Genomic DNA, 22,346 nt, shown 5'->3' with positions numbered 1-22,346 from the left:
AAGGGTGATAGAAAATAGTCAGTTCAGAATAAAGAACTGGAATTGTATGTTTTAATCCAAAATTTTCATTGATAGGAAGGAATAGTGGGGGAAAAAAATCACTGAATCTGAAATAAATGCATTTTCCACTTCATAATGCTACTCTCTGCATACTTTTGAGCAAGATGCTATGAACTCAGTCCCCATTGCTTCACAATCCTGATGCACACTAGGAATCCCTTGGATGGGGACCAGGCATCGGGATTTGTAAAACGCTCCCCAGGTGACTAATGTACAGCCAGGGCTGTGGATTGCGCTTCTGTGGCCACCCATTCAGTGTTTGCTGAGGGAATTAATACATTTATTTTCTCTGAGCTGCATTCGCCTTATCTTTAAAATGTGGCTGATAATGTCCACTTTGCCTATCACATGTGGCCATTCCAGGATAAAACAAAATCATGCATTGAAAGCACTTCAACAATTAAAATACTTTATAAATTTATCTGTATCCTTTCCAGTTTTCTAAAAGTTAAAGTTCCGAAGTAAATGACTGAAAATCAGTTTAGCATGCTTAAAGGGGAGTTCCCAAAGCAATTAATCTTATTCTCTATGTTTAAAATAATTGTACCCCATACATTCATATGGATATTTATGTACAATTACATTTCAACATAAAGCTGATTTTAATTTTTTAAAAGTCTTTCAGCGTTGCTCTCAGGAACAAACTCAACAGCAGAATTAGGAATCTGCATCTGTCTTTAGAATTTCTGAATAGTCTACGCAGAGCATGTGGAATCAGACAAAGATCTCAAAGGAGTGAAGCAATTTATCATGTATTAGTTATTGGTATTTACACAGTGACTTTCCTCTGAAAAGCATGTGGTGATGGGTTAAAAACCTCATCAGGAAAATGTTTCTGCAACTGTAGAGAGCATAGCAAGGACAAAAGGTGCTGATTGGCCAGCAGAGGTGGAACTAACATTTCCAGGTGGTGACTGGCAGAGATTCCCCTGGGAGAATTCACACCTGGGAATTCTGACAATTGTCTTTTTAAATGAGGCAGTAAAAGAAGTGATGGCAGATAATTTAGAGGGTGTTGTGCGCCTCTGAGTGATGTGGTGCTGTAACAGATGCATGATATTGAAGAATACTAAGAAATGCCGTACAGTAGGAAGCATTTGAATGGGGGATTGCTGAGGGCCAAGGAGAGACACCCAAGTCAAGGGATAACACTCAGCTCAACTCGCCTCCATTTTCATGAGCTACTCATGGCATTCCTGTGGCAAAAATGAATACTGTGACTTGCTGGAGTCAGTGGTTCTGCCATCAATAGAGAAGTCACCATGGCAACACGTACAACTGCGTTGCCCTGCACTTGGCCAGCCCCACGTGACACAGGCTGACAGCTGCAATGATTTCCAGGCACAGACCCCGGGAAAATGCACCTTTGAGTACCATGCCAGGTAGGGTGGGGGTCGGAGGGTGGACAGCCCAGGGGAAAGAATGGGACAGAGTCCTGACCTCCCTGGGGTTCGAAATCTATCGTAGGGGATGAAGGGAAAGAAAGGTAGAGGAAAATTACGAATGAAAGAAGTCCCCAGCAGGGAAAAAACAATGACCTTAGAGATTGGAAAGCTGGGTGTTTGTGCCAGTTTTGATTTTTTATCCCTGGAGTTTCAGGGAGTTAAGTGATCCTGGTTAAGAGAGAGAACAGAAGTCTTTGAATAAAGGCAGCCCCGGACATGGCCAGGCCTGTGGAGCCACTAGAAAGCAGCCCGCCTACACAGAGGATGGCCTGTGAGGTGTCCGATGCCGAAGGGGAATCCAGCCCTGCTGCCAGTCATGTTTAGCCACCTAAGTGACGTTTTGCTCTTCGATTATTTCTTCATCATGTCTGAGCCTTGACAGAGCGCACCCTCAACCGCTTTTCAAAAAACAAGCCTGCCAAGTCTATTCTCTCAGTGATGTGGGAAGGCTTTGTCAACTTAAGCCGGTCTCTTAAGTTCTTTTCAGGTCCTTTAGCAAAAAGTCCAGTGAAAGCCATTGATGTCAATTACATCTGGAGGTGCAGTCCTGGGCCGGAGGCAGGGCTGGGGCAGGAGAGGTGTGGTCGGAAGAGAGAGTGCGGCTGGAGCTCAGATTTGTTGACTTCAGTTCACATTCTCAGAAGAGGAAATAAGGAAATTTTCCTCCACCAAGAAGGAAAATAAGAGAGCCCAAACATTCAGATTAAAAAGTTAAGAGACCAGCAAATATAAATTTTAAAAAGACATGATGGTGGAAACAATTGATAAATAAGTCCAAGAAGTGGTTATTTAAGAAAAGAAAAGCTGTGTAATCTAATCAATGGGCAGGGGGAGGCGGGGGAGGGGAGTAACAAAAACATTCACTATAAAAAACATGAAAAAGGGAATGGAAATTAAATTATTAAAAAGTTTGTTTTGTTCTACTCCACAGAGTAATGAGTTTGAAACCCTAGGTTAAATGCATGAATTTCTAGAAAAATATAGCAGGTATTATCCTAGATGAGAAAGAAAAATCTAATTAGACAGATTATCATAAAATAACTTGAGAGAGTTGTCAAAGATCTGCTCCCAAAAAAAGCAGTGGGCTCAAGTGGTTTTCCAGAAGCAGTGCTCCAAAGCTGCTTCTCTCCTTGCCACTCCCAGTGTGTTCGAGGGACCTGCAGCATCAGCATCACCTGGAAGCTTGTTGGAAATGCAGACTCTCAAATCCCCTTTCTGACCAGCTGAATCTGCATTTGCGAATTTTCTCCAGGTGATTCTAAGCACATTAAAATTTGGATGACACTTATTTGAATCATTTGGCAACTTGGAGAGAGATGGAGAAGTCCTGCATGGTGTGACTGGGTGTCACAAGGTAATGAACTTAAACAAAAACCTTAATCCCAGTAAAAATTTTAAACAATTGCAACGAAATGACTGAAATTCTTAAATCCACCTGGGAAAAGCAAATGTGCAAGGATGAACAAGAAAATTCTGAAAACAGAAAAGGGAAATTAGCTCTATGAGCCACTAAATGTGGTAATAAAGGCTCAATTATAATACTGCAGTTTGCTCCCATGTCACGAGGTGTCATATCAATGTGAGAGTCCAGAAGGGACTCAGATATGAAGGGAATTTAGAAGATGGTAAAGAAGAGGATGGAGCCTCAACCTAATGGGGCTGGAACAGTGGGCCATTTGGGAAAAAGAGAGTGAGATTTTTACCTTCCACCTTCCACCCAAATAAATTTCCAGTGAAGAAAATATGTAGAACTTACAAATAAAACCTAAAGTTATTATAAAAAACATGGAATAATTTTAAAAATAAATTCTGAATGAAGAAGGCATGTCACAAATCCCAAATGCCATAAAACACTTTACATTTCACTATGTAAAATTTGGCAACTTTTACATGGAAAAAAAAAAATCCCATGAATTCAAAAAAAAGGAGCTCAAACAGGGAAAACATCCAAAGATGTATTAAAATACTAAGTAATATATAAAGAATACTTACAAATCAATAGGAAAGAATATAAAAATATAAATATTGGGGTAAAGACTATAAAGAGGTAGTTCATGGAAAAACAAATAAAAGTGATATATAAACATAGGCAAAAATACTTAACCCAGCTCATAATGAAATATCAACTATAACAAGAAAAATTTATTTTTCATATAGAACAGCCACATTTAAAAGAAAAAAAATGATGCACTGTTTTGGTAAGGATGTGGGGAAAAGGTATTCACAGATTGTTGGACTGTCAATCGGATTATGTCATTGGAGGATGGTTTGTAGTAGTATCAAAATTAAAAATACACATATCCTTTGACTCAACAAAATCACAGGTACAATATGATTTTCTATGAAAACACTGTAGAAACAAAAGGTGGGATACACCTAAAATGACCAATCAAAAATAGGTAACACTAATATCATAGTTGATTTGAGATACATAAATGCGCTTGCTGTTTTTGCAGGAAAAGTGGAATTTGGATCATTTGCAGGAAAATGCACATTAGCAAGGGGGGGAGGATAGTTTTTCTTTACACGATGAGATGTGAACTGTGTTGGTGACTGAAGAGGGAGAAAGACAAATAACATAATAGATTGACTGTAAGAGATAAAAATGCATCAATCATGCAGTCTTAGCGTAAGAAGAGAAAAGGAATCTGCTCAGAAATAATTGAAATATAATTATAAAAGCTGGAATGATTACTTTTAAGTGTTTGCAGGTGGTAAAGAAAACCAGTGTTCAGCTTGTAATTATGAAGAAAATGGGATATATATAATTTCAAAATGTTCTTTATATCCATAACTCTTTTGCACATGAAGATATAAAAATATTTTATGGCCAGATGATAGACGGGAAACTTGGAATATAGACAGAAATCAACGCCTCAGAAGTCATAACAATGGAGGTAAGAGGCCTTCAGAAATCAGTCTACTGTGGCCAGTGGTCAAGTGTCTGATGTGGTGAGAGGAAGCCTGAATTCCCAGCTCAGTGCTCGGTATACTCGAGTCTAATGGGGGTATGGGGTTGTTACATTGAGTGATCCCAAGTACCAAGTTCCATCTAGTTCCTGATGTGTCTGGGAGAAGACCCACATGCCTAAGAGGGCTGGTTTTTCAGCCACTCTGCCAACCTGAGTGAATCCACCAGACCAGCTTGGCAGTGGATTCTCAACCCTGGATTCTTGACAACCCTGGCCTTGGTCCTGGGGTGGTGGAGAGAATTGGGTGTTAACTCTCTTCCCTCCACTCCTGCTTCCAGATTTCCCATGTCCTACCCACTTCCCTGTCGGAGAAGCTGTGAGAATTCCTGGTCAAGGACCTCTCAGTATCAGATGCAGATGCAGTTAGTATTAGGGCAGAGAACCAGATAACTTAAGGTTACAGCAGATGCTGTGAATTTACCTGCTAGCAACTTACAGAAGCTGACTCCTAGGTCCTTTTTGGAGTGAGAGGTACCACATCATATAGCATGCAACTTGTGCTGAGAATCTAGCCTGGACCTACTAGAAGTCCTTTAATATAACTAGCTGTGGCCGGGAGCGGTGGCTCATGCCTATAATCCCAGCACTTTGGGAGGCTGAGGCAGGTGTTATCACGAGGTCAAGAGATTGAGACCATCTTGGCCTCTACTAAATCTCGTTTCTACTAAAAATACAAAAATTAGCCCCGTCTCTACTAAAAATACACAAATGAGCTGGGCATGGTGGTACATGCCTATAGTCCCAGCTACTCAGCAGGCTGAGGCAGGAGAATTGCTTGAACCCCAGAGGCAGAAGTTGCAGTGAGCCAAGATCGCACCACTGCACTCCAGCCTGGTGACAGAGTGAGGCTCCATCACAAAATAATAATAATAATAATAATAATAATAATAAATAATAATAATAATAATAAGCTGCAATCTTCTAGAAGATCCCTTAGGAAATGAAACTTTACATCTTAAAGTGCTTCATCTATTTTAATGCTATTTTAAAGAAGATCCTAGGATGTGGCCTTTGGTCTGATGTATTCTGCATCCAATATCATGAATGTGATAAAACATCCTAAAGCTTAACACAAACGCCTTGTAAAACAGCTTGGTGTGCAGCTTGGAGTTGCTCCTTAGTGCAGAAATTTATGGGATCAGACTCTTGGATTTATTTTTTCTGGTGTTTGTTTTGTTTTTGTATTTTACAGAACGTGCAGTGCCATCTGTGGCTGTCTTCCTGCTGGCAAGTCCTTTTCATTCCAAGCAAATAAGATTCCCTAAATTAGACAAAAAGGAAAAATCACAACAGAGTCCATAATTCTGAGAGGTGAATCACGGCAATTACCTGGCATTCCGTGACCTTTACATAAACCTTACCTCAGTTCTGGGGGCTACTTTTTCTACCTTGTAACTACTCTTCTAAAAATATTCCTAAGGACCATATAATGGTTTAGAAACAGGCTGTACTTATTATCAAAGAGGGAAATAACTAGGAAGAAAAAAAGAGTGGCGGTTTCTAATAGAGCAGAACTGGTTTAAATCAAGTCAACTTAAATCATAATGTGTAAGTCTTTTGTTTACCTCATCCCCCTATAAAAATGTGTTCTTAAAGCCCCATGCTAGGCCCCAGTGCTTGGGGTGATCTTTCTCTACTGCCTGGTGTTTCTGAAACTCCAGTCAGGTGAAAATCACCTTCACATTTTTCTTGACATATACTGTAAAATCCAAGTATTATTTATTTACTTATTTTCACAAAATTGGTTAAATTTCTTATTTAAATAAATATATTGATAAGACTTTACATCCCTACTAATTATTTTTTTTTCTTTTTAATTATACTTTAAGTTCTAGGGTACATGTGCACAATGTGCAGGGTTGTTACATATGTATACATGAGCCATGTTGGTGTGCTGCACCCATTAACTCATCATTTACATTAGGTGTATCTCCTAATGCTATCCCTCCCCCCTCCCCCCTCCCCACAACAGGACCCATTGTATGATGTTCCCCTTCTCGTGTCCAAGTGATCTCATTGTTCAGTTCCCACCTATGAGTGAGAATATGCAGTATTTGGTTTTCTGTTCTTGCGATAGTTTGCTGAGAATGATGGTTTCCAGCTGCATCCATGTCCCTACAAAGGACATGAACGCATCCTTTTTAATGGCTGCGTAGTATTCCATGGTGTATATATGCCACATTTTCTTAATCCAGTCTGTCACTGATGGACATTTGGGTTGATTCCAAGGTGAATAGTGCCGCAGTAAACATACGTGTGCATATGTCTTTATAGCAGCATGATTTATAATCCTTTGGGTATATCCCCAGTAATGGGATGGCTGGATCGAATGGTATTCCTAGTTCTAGAGCCTTAAGGAATCGCCACATTGTTTTCCACAATGGTTGAACTAGTTTACAGTCTCGCCAACAGTGTAAAAGTGTTCCTATTTCTCCATATCCTCTCCAGCACCTGTTGTTTCCTGGTTTTTTAATGATTGCCATTCTAACTGGTGTGAGATGGTATCTCATTGTGGTGTTGATTTGCATTTCTCTGATGGAGAGTGATGATGAGCATTTTTTCATGTGTCTGTTGGCTGTATGAATGTCTTCTTTTGAGAAGTGTCTGTTTATATCCTTTGCCCACTTTCTGATGGGGTTGTTTTTTTCTTGTAAATCTGATTGAGTTCTTTATAGGTTCTGGATATTAGCCCTTTGTCAGATGAGTAGATTGCAAAATTTTTCTCCCATTCTGTAGGTTGCCTGTTCACTCTAATGGTAGTTTCTTTTGCTGTGCAGAAGCTCTTTAGTTTAATTAGATCCCATTTGTCAATTTTGGCTTTTGTTGCCGTTGCTTTTGGTGTTTTAGACATGAAGTCCTTGCCCATGCCTATGACCTGAATGGTATTACCTAGGTTTTCTTCTAGGGTTTTTATGGTTTTAGGTCTAACATTTAAGTCTCTAATCCATCTTGAATTAATTTTCGTATAAGGAGTAAGGAAAGGATCCAGTTTCAGCTTTCTACTTATGGCTAGCCAATTTTCCCAGCACCATTTATTAAATAGGGAATCCTTCCCCCATTTCTTGTTTTTGTCAGGTTTGTCAAAGACCAGATGGCTATAGATGTGTGGTATTATTTCTGAGGGCTCTGTTCTGTTCTATTGGTCTATATCTCTGTTTTGGTACCAGTACAATGCTGTTTTGGTTACTGTAGCCTTGTAGTATAGTTTGAAGTCAGGTAGCATGATGTCTCCAGCTTTGTTCTTTTGGCTTAGGATTGTCTTGGCAATGTGGGCTCTTTTTTGGTTCCATAGGAATTTGAAAGCAGCGTTTTCCAATTCTGTGAAGAAAGTCATTGGTAGCTTAATGGGGATGGCATGGAATCTATAAATTACCTTGGGCAGTATGGCCATTTTCACAATACTGATTCTTCCTATCCATGAGCATGGTATGTTCTTCCATTTGTTTGTGTCCTTTCTTATTTCACTGAGCAGTGGCTTGTAGTTCTCCTTGAAGAGGTCCTTTACATCCCTTGTAAGTTGGATTCCTAGGTATTTTATTCTCTTTGAAGCTATTGTGAATGGAAGTTCATTCATGATTTGGCTCTCTGTTTGTCTGTTACTGGTGTATAAGAATGCTTGTGATTTTTGCACATTGATTTTGTATCCTGAGACTTCACTGAAGTTCCTTATCAGCTTAAGGAGATTTTGGGCTGAGACAATGGGGTTTTCTAAATATACAATCATGTCATCTGCAAACAGGGACAATTTGACTTCTTCTTTTCCTAACTGAATACCCTTGATTTCTTTTTCTTGCCTGATTGCCCTAGCCAGAACTTCCAACACTATGTTGAATAGGAGTGGTGAGAGAGGGCATCCCTGTCTTGTGCCAGTTTTCAAAGGGAATGCTTCTAGTTTTTGCCCATTTGGTATGATATTGGCTGTGGGTTTGTCATAAATAGTTATTATTTTGAGATATGTTCCATCAATACCGAATTTATTGAGAGTTTTTAGCATGAAGGGCTGTTGAATTTTGTCAAAGGCCTTTTCTGCATCTATTGAGATAATCATGTGGTTTTTGTCTTTGGTTCTGTTTATATGCTGGATTACATTTATTGATTTGCGTATGTTGAACCAGCCTTGCATCCCAGGGATGAAGCCTACTTATCATGGTGGATAAGCTTTATGATGTGCTGCTGGATTTGGTTTGCCAGTATTCTATTGAGGATTTTTGCATTGATGTTCATCAGGGATATTGGTCTAAAATTCTCTTTTTTTGGTGTATCTCTGTCAGGCTTTGGTATCAGGATGATGTTGGCCTCATAAAATGAGTTAGGGAGGATTCCCTCTTTTTCTATTGATTGGAATAGTTTCAGAAGGAATGGTACCAGCTCCTCCTTGTACCTCTGGTACAATTCGGCTGTGAATCCATCTGGTCCTGAACTTTTTTTGGTTGGTAGGCTATTAATTATTGCCTCAATTTCAGAGCCTGCTGTTGGTCTATTCAGGGATTCAACTTCTTCCTGGTTTAGTCTTGGAAGAGTGTACGTGTCCAGGAAATCATCCATTTCTTCTAGGTTTTCTAGTTGATTTGCGTAGAGGTGTTTATAGTATTCTCTGATGGTAGTTTGTATTTCTGTGGGGTTAGTGGTGATATCCCTTTTATCATTTTTTATTGCATCTATTTGATTCTTCTCTCTTTTCTTCTTTATTAGTCTTGCTAGTGGTCTATCAATTTTGTTGATCTTTTCAAAAAACCAGCTCCTGGATGCACTGATTTTTTGGAGGGTTTATTGTGTCTCTATGTCCTTCAGTTCTGCTCTGATCTTAGTTATTTCTTGCCTTCTGCTAGCTTTTGAATGTGTTTGCTCTTGCTTCTCTAGTTCTTTTAATTGTGATGCTAGGGTGTCAATTTTAGATCTTTCCAGCTTTCTCTTGTGGGCATTTAGTGCTACACACTGCTCTAAATGTGTCCCAGAGATTCTGGTATGTTGTATCTTTGTTCTCATTGGTTTCAAAGAACATCTTTATTTCTGCCTTCATTTTGTTATGTACCCGGTAGTTGTTCAGGAGCAGGTTGTTCAGTTTCCATGTAGTTGAGCGGTTTTGATTGAGTTTCTTAGTCCTGAGTTCTAGTTTGATTGCACTGTGGTCTGAGAGACAGTTTGTTATAATTTCTGTTCTTTCACAGCTTCCAACTATGTGGTCAGTTTTGGAATAAGTGCGATGTGGTGCTGAGAAGAATGTATATTCTGTTGATTTAGGGTGGAGAGTTCTGTAGATGTCTATTAGGTCTGCTTGGTGCAGAGCTGAGTTCAGTTCCTGGATATCCTTGTTAACTTTCTGTCTCGTTGATCTGTCTAATGTTGACAGTGGGGTGTTAAAGTCTCCCATTATTATTGTATGGGAGTCTAAGTCTCTAAGGACTGGCTTTATGAATCTGGGTGCTCCTGTATTGGGTGCATATATATTTAGGATAGTTAGCTCTTCCTGATGAATTGATCCCTTTACCATTATGTAGTGGTCTTCTTTGTCTCTTTTGATCTTTTGATGGTTTAAAGTCTGTTTTATCAGAGACTTGGATTACAACCCCTGCTTTTTTTTGTTTTCCATTTGCTTGGTAGATCTTCCTCCATCCCTTTATTTTGAGCCTATGTGTGTGTCTGCATGTGAGATGGGTCTCCTGAATACAGCAAACTGATGGGTCTTGACTCTTTATCCAGTTTGCCAGTCTGTGTCTTTTAATTGTACCATTTAGTCCATTTACATTTAAGGTTAATATTGTTATGTGTGAACCTGATCCGGTCATTGTGATATTAGCTGGTTCTTTTGCTCGCTAGTTGATGCAGTTTCTTCCTAGCATCGATGGACTTTACATTTTGACATGTTTTTGCAATGGCTGGTACCGGTTGTTCCTTTCCATGTTTAGTGCTTCTTTCAGGGTCTCTTGTAAGGCAGGCCTGGTGGTGACAACATCTCTAAGCATTTGCTTGTCTGTAAAGGATTTTATTTCTCCTTCACTTATGAAACTTAGTTTGGCTGGATATGAAATTCTGGGATGAAAATTCTTTTCTTTAAGAATGTTGAATATTGGCCCCCACTCTCTTCTGGCTTGGAGAGTTTCTGCTCAGAGGTCTGCTGTTTGTTAGTCTGATGGGCTTCCCTTTGTGTGTAACCTGACTTTTCTCTCTGGCTGCCCTTAACATTTTTTCCTTCATTTCAACTTTGGTGAATCTGACAATTATGTGTCTTGGAGTTGCTCTTCTCGAGGAGTATCTTTGTGGTGTTCTCTGTATTTCCTGAATTTGAATGTTGGCCTACCTTACTAGGTTGGGGAAGTTCTCCTGGATGATATCCTGCAGAGTGCTTTCCAACTTGGTTCCATTTTCCCCGGCACTTTCAGGCACACCAATCAGACATAGATTTGGTCTTTCACATAATCCCATGTTTCTTGGAGGCTTTGTTCATTTCTTTTTACTCTTTTTTTCTCTGCACTTCTCACTTCATTTCATTCATTTGATCTTCAATCGCTGATACTCTTTCTTCCAGATGATTGAGTCAGTTACTGAAGCTTGCGCATTTGTCACGTAGTTCTCGTGTTATGGTTTTCGTCTCTATCAGTTCTTTTAAGGACTTCTCTACATTGGTTATGCTAGTTAGCCATTCATCAAATCTTTTTTCAAAAGTTTCTTTGTGCTAGTTACATAGTTCCTCCTTTAGGTCTGAGAAGTTTGATCGACTGAAGCCTTCTTCTCTCGACTCACCAAAGTCATTCTCCGTCCAGCTTTGTTCCGTTGCCGGTAATGAGCTGCGTTCCTTTGGAGGGGGAGATGCGCTCTGATTTTTTTGAATTTCCAGCTTTTCTGCACTGCTTTTTCCCCATCTTTGTGGTTTTTATCTGCCTTTGGTCTTTGATGATGCTGACGTACCAATGGGGTTTTGGTGTGGGTGTTCTTTCTCTTTGTTAGTTTTCCTTCTAACAGTCAGGACCCTCAGCTGTAGGTCTGTTGGAGTTTGCTTGAGGTCCACTCCAGACCCTGTTTGCCTGGTTATCAGTAGCAGAGGCTGCAGAAGATAGAATATTGCTGAACAGCGAGTGTTGCTGTCTGATTCTTGCTCTGGAAGCTTCGTCTCAGGGGTGTACTCTGCTGTGTGAGGTGTCAGTCTGCACCTAGTGGGGGATGTCTCCCAGTTAGGCTACTCGGAGGTCAGGGACCCACTTGAGCAGGCAGTCTGTCCGTTCTCAGATCTCAACCTCCATGCTGGGAGATCCACTGCTCTCTTCAAAGCTGTCAGGAGCATTTACCTCTGCTGAGGTTTCTGCTGCTTTTTGCCAACTGAGTAGTTCTATTGCCTGCCAAGGCACTAACCAGAAGCCTGTTCTCTCTTTATTATAAGGTGAAATACAGTCATGGGAGAGGTGTTAAAGGCATGCCAGAACCAAATAGACTTTCTCTTTTACAAAACCATAAGGGTTGAAAGACAAATGAACAGGAAATGACTTGCTTTGTATGTTACACGAGGCCATGTCTCTTTGCTCCCATAATCGTGACCCCCTAGCTACATGTTGCACTGCCCCAGAAGCAAGAGACTACAAATGACATCTGTTGTAGTTGTGCAGTGTACAACCTGACCAACCATAAATGTCCCTCATTTTAGAAAACACTGATTGATAGAGCCCAAAGGGCATTGGAGAGGTAACAAATAGCTCAGTCAGTAGTGTTACAGAAGAGAAAAAGAATCTTATTACATAGAGCCAGCATACCTTAGAACCTATTTTCTGTTTTTATCATTTAATATGATCTCAGACAGTAGAAAGGCACATACGGGAGCAGAAAGATCACAAGACCTATGGGTAGATGTCTTCAATTCTACTTTCCATTCTAACACCAAGTTCCTACAAAACAAACATCCTGGTATAGGTATGAATTGACTAGCCCTGGTTGATCCCCAAGATCCCTTTAAGGCCATATGATTCCTTACCCTTCACAGCAAGGCACCTGCTATATTTTCAGAAAAGCACAGCCCTCATTTTAAAGCAGCATCTTTTTCTATCTTTCAAAATATGTTAGCAGCCAATTCAAAACACTCAGCAATAATTTGACATCTTCCTCAAATTGAGGTTCCTTCCTGGCATGCAGCCCCTTCCATAAGGAGGTGCTTTCACTGGAGCCACAAAGTCCTGCCTCACACCACAAATGTATTGTTCATTTGTTTGTTTCAAGTCTGCTTTTCCAGTTGCAAATAGGCAGATCAGTTCTCCTGAGATTTAGGTAAAAATGTCTCCTCTATCTGGGTGAGCTTCCTTATAAAATGGCCAGAGAGCCCCGTCTCTTTGTAAGCTTGATGGTGCAGCCTTTCTATTTCTGATTCCACCACCTAAAGGCTTCACTGTTTCTCATAAACTATGTTTTGGGCAGTATTTGGGTATTCCGTTTTTTCTTTTGGTAACCTTATTTACCAAAGGGACCCTTTTATTTGGTGAGTGATTCTCAACCTTGGTCACATACTGGACACTCCTGGGGAGGGGGGGTTTACAGGTTTACATCACACACACCCATGTCCCCCCCATCTCCCCAAGGGTCTGATTTGGTCTGTCAGGGGTTTAGGACTAGATATTGGGATTTTTCTTTAAAAAAAAAATCATTCAGATGGCATCCTTTCCCTTTCACTCTCCCAAAGGAAGAGAAGAGTGATCATCAGTGGCAAAAGGCAACTGCCGAGAAGCACCACCAAGAGCTGGCTTCATGCTCAGGAGTGAATGCTGAGCCTCCTCCTTGTGGTTTCCGGTGCTCCACAAGTTCAGAGAAACCTCTCTGGTAAGAAACTGTAGAAGTGGTGCATGGAAGTGTTACCAGAAAGGGTTCCTGATCCAGACCCCCAGAGAGGGTTCTTGGATCTTATACAAGATCCAAGAATTTAGGGTGCATCCATAAAGTGAAAGCAAGTTTATTAGCGTACTAGTCTGTTTTCACGCTGCTGCTAAAGACATACCTGAGACTGGGTAATTTATACAGGAAAGAGGCTTAATGGACTCACAGTTCCACATGGCTGGGGGAGCCTCACAATCATGGCAGAAGGCAAGGAGGAGCAAGTCACATCTTACATGGATGGTGGCAGGCAAAGAGAGAGCTTGTGCAGGGAAACTCCCCTTTATAAAACCATCAGATCTTGTGAGACTTATTCACCATCATGACAACAGCATGGAAAGACCTGCCCCCATGATTCAATGACCTCCCACCAGGTCCCTCCCAAAAACAGTGGGAATTCAAGATGAGACTGGGGTGGAGACACGGTCAAATTGTATCAATTAGGAAAGTAAAGGAATAAAAGAATAGCTGCTTCATAAAGCAGCCCCAAGGGCGGCTGGTTGCCCATTTTTATGGTTATTTCTTGATTATATGTTAAGCAAGGGGTGGATTATTCATGCCTCCCCTTTTTAGGCCCTATAGGGTAACTTCCTGACATTGCTGTGGCATTTATAAACAGTCATGGTGCTGGCGGGAGTGTAGCAGTGAGGCTGACCAGAAGTCAGTTTTATCAGCAAAGTCTCTATGAGCTGTATCTTGTGCCAATTGCCTATTTCATCCCGTGACCAAATGCCCTAACCTCCTGGGAATGCAGCCCTGTAGGTCTCAGCTTTATTTTACCCAGCCCCTATTAGAGATGGAGTTGCTCTGGTTCAGACACCTCTGACAGAAATATAGTCTTAATCAGGATTTTAAAAAGCTCCCCAGGTAGTTCTAAAGTGCTTCCAAGATTGAGAAGCGCTACACACGATTAGAGTTTTTAAATTGCAGTGGTAAGTCACCTGGGAACCATGCTAAAAAACACAAATGCTGATTCAGACAGTATGGGGTGGGGGCCTGAGAGTCTGCATTTCTAAAAAGCTTTCAGGAGACCCAGTGCTGCTTGTTGAGGACCAAACTTCCAAGGTACTGGATGAGATAATCTACTTCCAAATGTCCTCTAGTCAAGCCACGACTCACGAGCTCTCACGTTATTTTCTTCCTGTCCTAACCCTACACAGACTGAAGCACCTCATGTTATTTACAGGTGGGAAGGCATTTTTGTGTATACACTGTTTTGTTTTTAAATATCTGATAGCAACGAATCTTATTCTAGTCAAACATGAAATATTACCGGAAAAGTACAAAACCCTGAAGTCCAAATTTGGAATGATGACCTCAGGCTCACAAAACCAGAGTGCAATTGCTGATGTGGGGGATGCACTTAGAACCTGAGTTGGTATGGAACTTAAACTGAAGCCACTGAGAATTCAGTAGGTGCAGAAAGAAGCCTTCTTGGTGCTTCCTTTATCTGACAAAAAGCAGAGATTTCTGGAAAAATGAGGCTGCCGTACTTCCTCTTACAGGTGGCTTTCACTCCCAGGAAGAAGATCAAGAAACCTACCATAAGTCTTCTCTCCAGGGAAGTTTTATGGCAATGAATGCGATGCAGACATCACTCAGGCCTGTATGAACAAGCACCATCACAAACTCTTCATCTCTCATTTGTTCTTCTAGAAACCCGTGTATTCTTCCTATTGAGGCCTTTTCCCTACTAAGCTGGGCATATAAGTTTCTAGCTTTAGCTACTTATTGAGAAGCTCCTATATGCATATAAATAAGGTCCCCTTGCCCACCTGTTAATCTGTCTTTTATCAGTTTGATTTGCAGGCCCCCAGGTACTGAACTGAACAGGACAGAGGAAAACTTTTTCCTCCCCGACACTGAGCAACTGGAGGCTGCTGTTAAGTAACCTTCCCTCATTTCTACATCTGCCCTCCGTCCCTCCTCCTAGCCCCTCAACCCACATTGTGTCTCATGTTCCTATTCACCTAAAAGAAAAAAGGAAAATCAAATATTATTTAAATAAACCTCTGCCTTATAGTTTGTAAACTGTTTTCTGTCGTTTTTTTGTTTTGTTTTGAGACAGAGTCTTGCTCTGTCACTCAGGCTGGAGTGCAGTGGCACCATCTCAGCTTAGTGTAACCTCTGCTTCCCAGGTTCAAGCAATTCTCCTGCCTCAGACTCCTGAGTAGCTGGGATTACAGGCATGTGCCACCACACCCAGCTAATTTTTGTATTTTTAGTCGAGACAGGATTTCACCATGTTGGTCAGGCTGGTCTCAAACTCCTGACCTCGTGATCCACCCGCCTCAGCCTCCCAAAATGCTGGCATTACAGATGTGAGCCACCGAACCCAGTCAAGTGTTTTCTGTCCTTGTAATTGGTGTAATGACAATTGGATTAACACTTCACCTGCTGGACACTGCGTAAGAACTCTCCAAGTATAAGTGGAAATTTTTCTGCAAATGGATCTCATGTTACCATAGCACACGCCTACTGTAATACCAGAGTTACAGAATTTGGACTTGAACATCAAATACTAACAGATATATTCCCTGTATACATTTTCATAAATCAATCAAAAGAATCCTGTAATCCCAGCATTTGGGGAGGCTAAGGCAGGTGGATCACCTGAGGTTAGGAGTTCAAGACCAGTCTGTCCAACACAGTGAAATCCTGCCTCTACAAAAATACAAAAATTAACTGGGCATGATGGCGGGTGCCTGTAATCCCAGCTACTCAGAAGGCTGAGGCAGAATTGCTCGAACCCGGGAGGAGGTTGCAGTGAGCTGAGATGGTGCCATTGTACTCCACCCTGGGCAGCTGGGCAAGACTTTTTTTTTTTTTTTTTTGAGACAAAAGAAAAAAGAAACTGTCACCCACAAAGCATGATTTTTTTAAAAATAAAGGAACTAAAACTCTTAACAAAATAGATAAGATATTATCTCACAGATCTTAACGAACAAATTTCTAATTAAGTAATAATACATAGCAACTCATATTGGCCCAAGGTAGGATCTAGAGGTTTTAGAAACTAGTCTCTCAGCCCTGACTTACACCACCGGTGCTCACAGCCTCAGGTAGTAGGTCCCTTTGACAGCGGAAGGACTCCTGCATTGCAAAGATCATTCATGGTATTTGTCTACTTGGGCATTCGGAGGAATTTATTTGAGAGATCTCTGTTCCTCTGTGGCCCTGACGTATCTTTTCTCCTCTTGTATTTTCACTCTGACTTTTCTTCTTTCAGCATTAGGAATGCTTTCCTTTGTTCAGGCCAGCCCATGAGGAAAAGCCAGCCTGCTGTGTCATCTTAACAACATTCATAAAAGGGAATTCTTCATATGTGCCCTTGGCACACAGCACCCCGCATCAGTTCTAGGAATCCATGTGTGAGGAACAAAGAGGATTGTTTCGTCTGTAAATGGGCTATTCTGACAACAGGGCAATTCTGGCTTCTCTCTAAGCTTCACAAAGCTTTGCAGCACAACCCTGGCAAGGAATCACGATGACAATAGCTGATCTGAAGCCACACACACCATGTGTGGGGCGGGAGCATGATTAAAGCAATCAAATGCACAAGGTTTAGAGAATGAACTGTTACAAGTTTGTAGGGGGAGATGATTTGGAAGTCTTTCCTCAATGTTCAAGCATTATAGCAAAATGTGTCTAATATAATAATAACCATTATTATTAATATTATTGTAGCTAAACTTTAACACTTGCTACATGCTTGTGATTAAACACGTCAGATTTAAACACAACACATCACTTTAAATAGAATTCCACGAGTTAGGTCTTATCTCCATTTAGGAAATGGGGAAACTGAGGAATGAGCTTGTGAAAACTGCCCAAGGTTAACCTGCTGGTGAGAGGCAGGGATGGTGCTGGAATCCAGGCCTCATCGCCGTTGCTTCCTGCCTCATCTTCTTCCTGTTTTTAGCATCAGCAACATCACATGTTGCCTGGAGACCCACTGAATGCTGGATTTGGAGGTCACTTAGAGGTTACACTCCCCTCCCCTTCTTCACCGTATGGGTGAAAAAGCAGAGACTTGGACAGGTCACTTGAGTTGCCCAAGGCCAATGTAGGTGGAGCTAGGAGTATGACCTAAGTCTCCTGAGATACAGCTTAATAGGCTGTCTGCCACCCAGGGTTATGTGTATACCCTTTCATCCAATTAATTTTTCAGCCAACAGCTACATCCTTTCATTTGAGCCCTGTGCTTTCAAATTACATGTCTTATCACTCAAAGAAGGGGGACTAAATCCACAGAGTTTTGCAAGCTTAAAGGCATCTCTTAAAGATCTGGAAGCTTACAGTACAGTATTATTCATGTCAATACAGAGCCAAGATATGGATCTCTATATTGCTTTAGGTAAACCTCTTCTTAAATTAAAACACAGACTATTACAGCAAGTCATTGAGTCATAAGAGGCAAAAGTGAGAAAATGAATTGATCAAATCACCCATAGTCATGGCACAGACATCAGTTTAGGCAAGTCATCATTTAACCTAATTGAAGAGTAAATAGTTCCTACATTCTTCAACTTACTTATTTCTGGCCCCGAGTACTTCAGATGTGCTGCCCTGAGAACTCCATACTCACAACATTCCTTTGACCTTTCTTAATCCTCCAATGACATTACCAGTGAGGTTCTGTTATTAAATCCATTCCATAGTCCCAAGAGACCGAGGTTTAAAGAAATGAAGCAATGTGCCCGAGGTTGCTGGAGACTTTACCTGAATCCAAGTGATCCAGGTGCCAGGGGTCGGTGGCAGACGACATGGGGGAGAGGGTCAGCGGCGAGGCTCCGCAGTTGGACTCCACCAGCTCGCCCTGGATGTGGACGTGAGCCGAGGCGTTTGTCTGCCTCAAGGCGGCCTTGAGAGGGGCGATCTGGTTGAACTGGACTCGGGAGAGGCAACCAGTGAATCCTGGGGTATTGTATTTGTGAATCTCTTGGTCAATTTTCCCTGTTTCTAAAAGAAAAAAAGAAATGAAAATGTAATGCGACTGACCTTAGTCCAGCTGTACAACATACCTGTCTTTGAATGCTTGTGTCCAAATCTTACATTTAGGTTTCAGTTTAAGATGTTACATTGTTTTAGGTGAAATATTAATGAGTCAATAAGACTTAGGGCTGCAGACTTGACTTTAAAGAAACCTTGTGTTAACAGAGAATATGGTAGGGTGAAAATAAGACTATATGCGATAAAATACATTTCTCAGTACCTTCTGGCTACTTCAGATGCTGCTGAAGCTCACCACAGTGACTTGGTTCTGATTGATTGATTTTTCTCATCTTTTCTGATGCTTCCCTGACCCTCTTAACAAATTGAGTAAAACAGCCCTGCTCTGCCCTCCTAGCAAACTATGGTTCTGTTTTGTATCTCTTACTTATTCTTCAGAAATCTTAAAACAAAACAAAACAAAAATGAACAAGAATTCCAGTAGCCTGTACGTGAACATCTCCTTTCTTCAAAATCCAATCCCCTTGGAATTCTGAGATTTACGGAATCCCTGCTACAGTCTGATGGAGGTTTTGGCAGTCAGGAAACTTTCCCAACCCAATCACAAACGTACACATGCCTTGATGAATCTCACCATCTCCCCCCAGCCTGTAGGCTCAACATCTTCCCAAACTAACTCAGCTCAGATGAGACTGAGTGGAGGCATTTCCAAGGTACCGAGTGCAATGTACCCACACATTGTTATACCAGTTGAATCAATGTCTTTTAGCCCCTCTGTCCCAAGTTTTAGCAACTATCAAACAAATGTTGAAAGGGTCCTTAAATGCTTAAGAGCCCTTAGCTAGTGGGCCAGGTGGACTGACCTCAGAGCCTTTTAACCACTACTGGGAACTGTGTGAAGAAGATAATTCCAGCGGCAGTGTCGCAATTGCTCTGAGCAAGTGCTGTGTTAACCCCTCATGTCCCTGCCGACTCCCTGGGCTCACAGGAAGATTCTTCTGCCCCAGGGCTGAGGCAGGATGCCGCAGGGGACGTGGATAAAGTGCTTTGTTCTTCTCCAGCATCTTTGTACACTTGCTTGCCGTTTGCTGAAGCTGTTATCTATCGTGAACCAGTGTTCATTTTATCTCCTCTGTTAGAGATCTGGGTAGAAAACTTCTGACTCTGGCTCCATGTCATAGGGTCCCTGACAGTTTTCACAACTTTGAGGAGGGCAGGTTGCCCTATGACACCACAGAAAATCAATCGTTTCAAAGCCATATCTATCTGCGGGGTCCCAATTTAACATGGAGTCCACACTTCTTAAAGAGCTGTCTTCCCCTTGGTATCTCCTTATGAGGTGGCCTCGAGGGAGGGAGCCTGCGGCATGGGGTTCCGATGGTGGAGCAGGGAGAGATCATGGGTGGCAGCAGAGGCGTCCAGGCCCAGGCCTGTGGGGCTGTGAGCACTGGCAGAAGCGTCCACTGAGCAGCAGAAGCTGGGGCTGGATGGCAGGAATGAGCCCTGGCGAATGACCTGCTCTCACGTTTCCATTCTCTTTGGGGCTCTTTCACTCTCTTTAGCTTTTCTCCTTTCTGGGCCTTCTCCCTTTTGGGGAAAATTCCCAGTGTTTCAACTGTTGTTTCTTCCCTATAAGGCAGCAGGGTCACCAAAAGGAGGATTCTGATGCCCTGGAGGGCAGAACCAGTATTTCCAAAACTGGAGTGTGTTCCACATCTAGTTGATGTACCCATTTCCTAGAGACCCTTGGCTGGGACCAATTCCCCTGGCGGAGCCAAAGTGCAGTAGATGCTCTGGAGTTTGCAGGACCTGATGGTTCCAACTCAGGGCTATGTGATAAGAATAATATTGATACAATGGTAGAGAAAAGTGGCAGAGAAAATCTAGGCAGAAAGGGGCGGGTCCCTGTCAAACCCTCACCCTCAAGCCAGAAACCGCAGCCCAAAGTGAGAACTTACATCGCTGTTTTCTGGCTCAAATGCTGCCTTTTCCAAAAGCACCCATGGCCCTGCCCCACTGAATCTTGTGCCTATAAAAACCCCATACTCGGCTGGCAGAGAGAAGAGAAGCAGCTGGACGTTGGCAACTATGGTTGGACGTTGGCGACTACGGTTGGACGTTGGAGAGAAGCAGCTTGACTTCAGAAGGACAACTTGACATGTAACATCAGAGAAAAATCTAGCCAGAGATGGCTGGATTTCAGGAGAAGATTACCTTCCCTCTCCATCCCCTTTTCAACTTCCCTTCCTGCTGACAGCCACTTTCATTGGCAATAAAATCCCCCACATTGATCATCCTTCAATTTGTTTGTGTGACGTCATTTCTCCTGGATGCAGGACAAGAGCTTGGGCGCTGCCAGTGTGGATACAAAAGGCTGTTAACTTGCCGTTTGTCCTCACTGGCAGAAGGCAGCTGCCTCACGTGAAAAGGCAGAGGGACCACTGAGCTAACACTTAGGCCGTCCGGGGACAGCAGAGCTAAAAGCACTGTAACACGCCCTCTGGGGCTTCTGGGGTTGCAGGCACCACCCCTAGATGTTGCCACGGAGCCTACAGAGTTCATTCCTGTTGACGCTCAAAAGCGCTCAGCCTGGCTCCTGCACACACTCACCCATGTGCTTCCCCCACAAGGGGTGGAGCACAGTGGGGCCAAGTGAGTGGAGTTTGCTCCTGGCAGTGCCTAAGTGGCTGGCTGGTTCCAGCATTCGTGTACTCCAGTTCCTGCCTCATTCACATGCATGCTTCCTCCCAAGAGGGGCTGAAAGCTGTGGGCTGGGTCATTGAGGGCACCCCTGTTGCAACTCCCGCACAAGGGTCAGGGACATATTCTGCTTCAGTATTAGAGCACAGACCAAGGGCAGTACATGTGGGGGGGCACTGTGCTTAGTACTTATTATGCAGTATCCCATTAAGTCTCCTGGCACCCCTCTGAGCTAAATAGGATTGTCTCCCAAGTGACAGATGAGGAAACCGAGGCTTAGAGAAGTTAAGGCTTTGCCAATGAATAAACATTTATGTTTCATATAAAAAAGCAGAACTCAAATATTTTGCATTAGTCTCAATTTCTCTTTGAAAAATAGACTACGTTATGTTTTATATTCATATAGACTTTTGATATTTCTAGGCAGGAACCCCATAGAAATGATAGAGTGAGGGTTTTAGAAAAAAGGTAAATGGTTGTTAAAACTGCTTTGAGATTGTGTTTCATTAGAGGTTGAGCCAACAATTTGATTTTCAAAAATGTGGTGAACTGATGTCAAATATTCATTAGCATCATTTAAAGCACCAGAAAGTTACAGAAATGCGTGTCTGGAATAAGATTCCATATTTCTTAAGAACATCTATAAATGATAGTATAGCCATCACTTTTTTGAATTTATTACAAGTAAATTATGTTACTCTATAATTGATTAGACTGGTCTCTACTGAAATCAAATATTAAATTATCATTTACTGTAAGAAACAATGTTCTGCCTGGAGGTATCTTGGGTAAGGTGTTATTTGTGGGGGGAACTTGCTTTAAAAATGCAAATTTTAGAAATGCAGTACAATCACTTTAATATTAGATTCTCAAGTGGCAATCAGTAATGTCTTATATGCATAATGATATGGGTTATAGAAAATAGCCCACTTAAAACACTGACACAATTCCGGGTAACACGTTAAAATGAAATGCTCATGACAGTCCTTTTAAGGAAATGCAGCAACTCCATCTGCGATGCATTAGCATGCTTTCCCGCTCCTTGCTCAGTTACTGAATGCCAAGTGAGAGGCAGGAGTGTTGTGAGAAATGAAAGAGAAAAGGGAACCTGAGCAGGAAACACAGGGAGAATAAAGCCAGTTCCACGGAGGACAGAGCTGTGCTTGGGGCCTTGTGTACACGCTTGAGCTCCTTTTCAGCAACTGGACAAGCATTTATTTACTTGGACAGGGATTTATTTATTTATTTATTTATGAGACAGGTTCTTGCTCCGTCATCCAGGCTGGAGTACAAGGCACAATCTCAGCTCACTGCAGCCTTGATCTCCTGGGCTCAAGTGATCCTCCCACCTCAAGCCTCTTGTGTAGCT

At 41.9% G+C, this 22,346-nt stretch overlaps 1 protein-coding gene and 1 non-coding gene across 3 annotated transcripts in view; both read right to left on the bottom strand.

Annotated features, from left to right (window-relative positions):
- CNTNAP2 (contactin associated protein 2) overlaps positions 1–22,346 on the bottom strand; it is a 2,251,282-nt gene that overhangs the window by 20,449 nt on the left and 2,208,487 nt on the right. For both annotated transcript variants that reach the window (XM_026456367.1, XM_026456368.1), the window contains one exon: positions 18,047–18,286. In XM_026456367.1, the coding sequence (XP_026312152.1) occupies positions 18,047–18,286 (240 nt within the window). The remainder of the gene's footprint in view (positions 1–18,046; positions 18,287–22,346) is intronic.
- On the bottom strand, positions 13,097–13,311 carry LOC111551544. Its single transcript, XR_002734394.1, has one exon. It is a non-coding gene; the product is annotated as a small nucleolar RNA U3 (small nucleolar RNA).

Source organism: Piliocolobus tephrosceles, chromosome 8, assembly GCF_002776525.5.
Source record: "Piliocolobus tephrosceles isolate RC106 chromosome 8, ASM277652v3, whole genome shotgun sequence".
Classification (NCBI taxonomy): Eukaryota; Metazoa; Chordata; class Mammalia; order Primates; family Cercopithecidae; genus Piliocolobus; species Piliocolobus tephrosceles.
The sequence above is the reverse complement of the archived record's forward strand: the minus strand, read 5'-3'. Positions and strand labels throughout refer to the sequence as shown.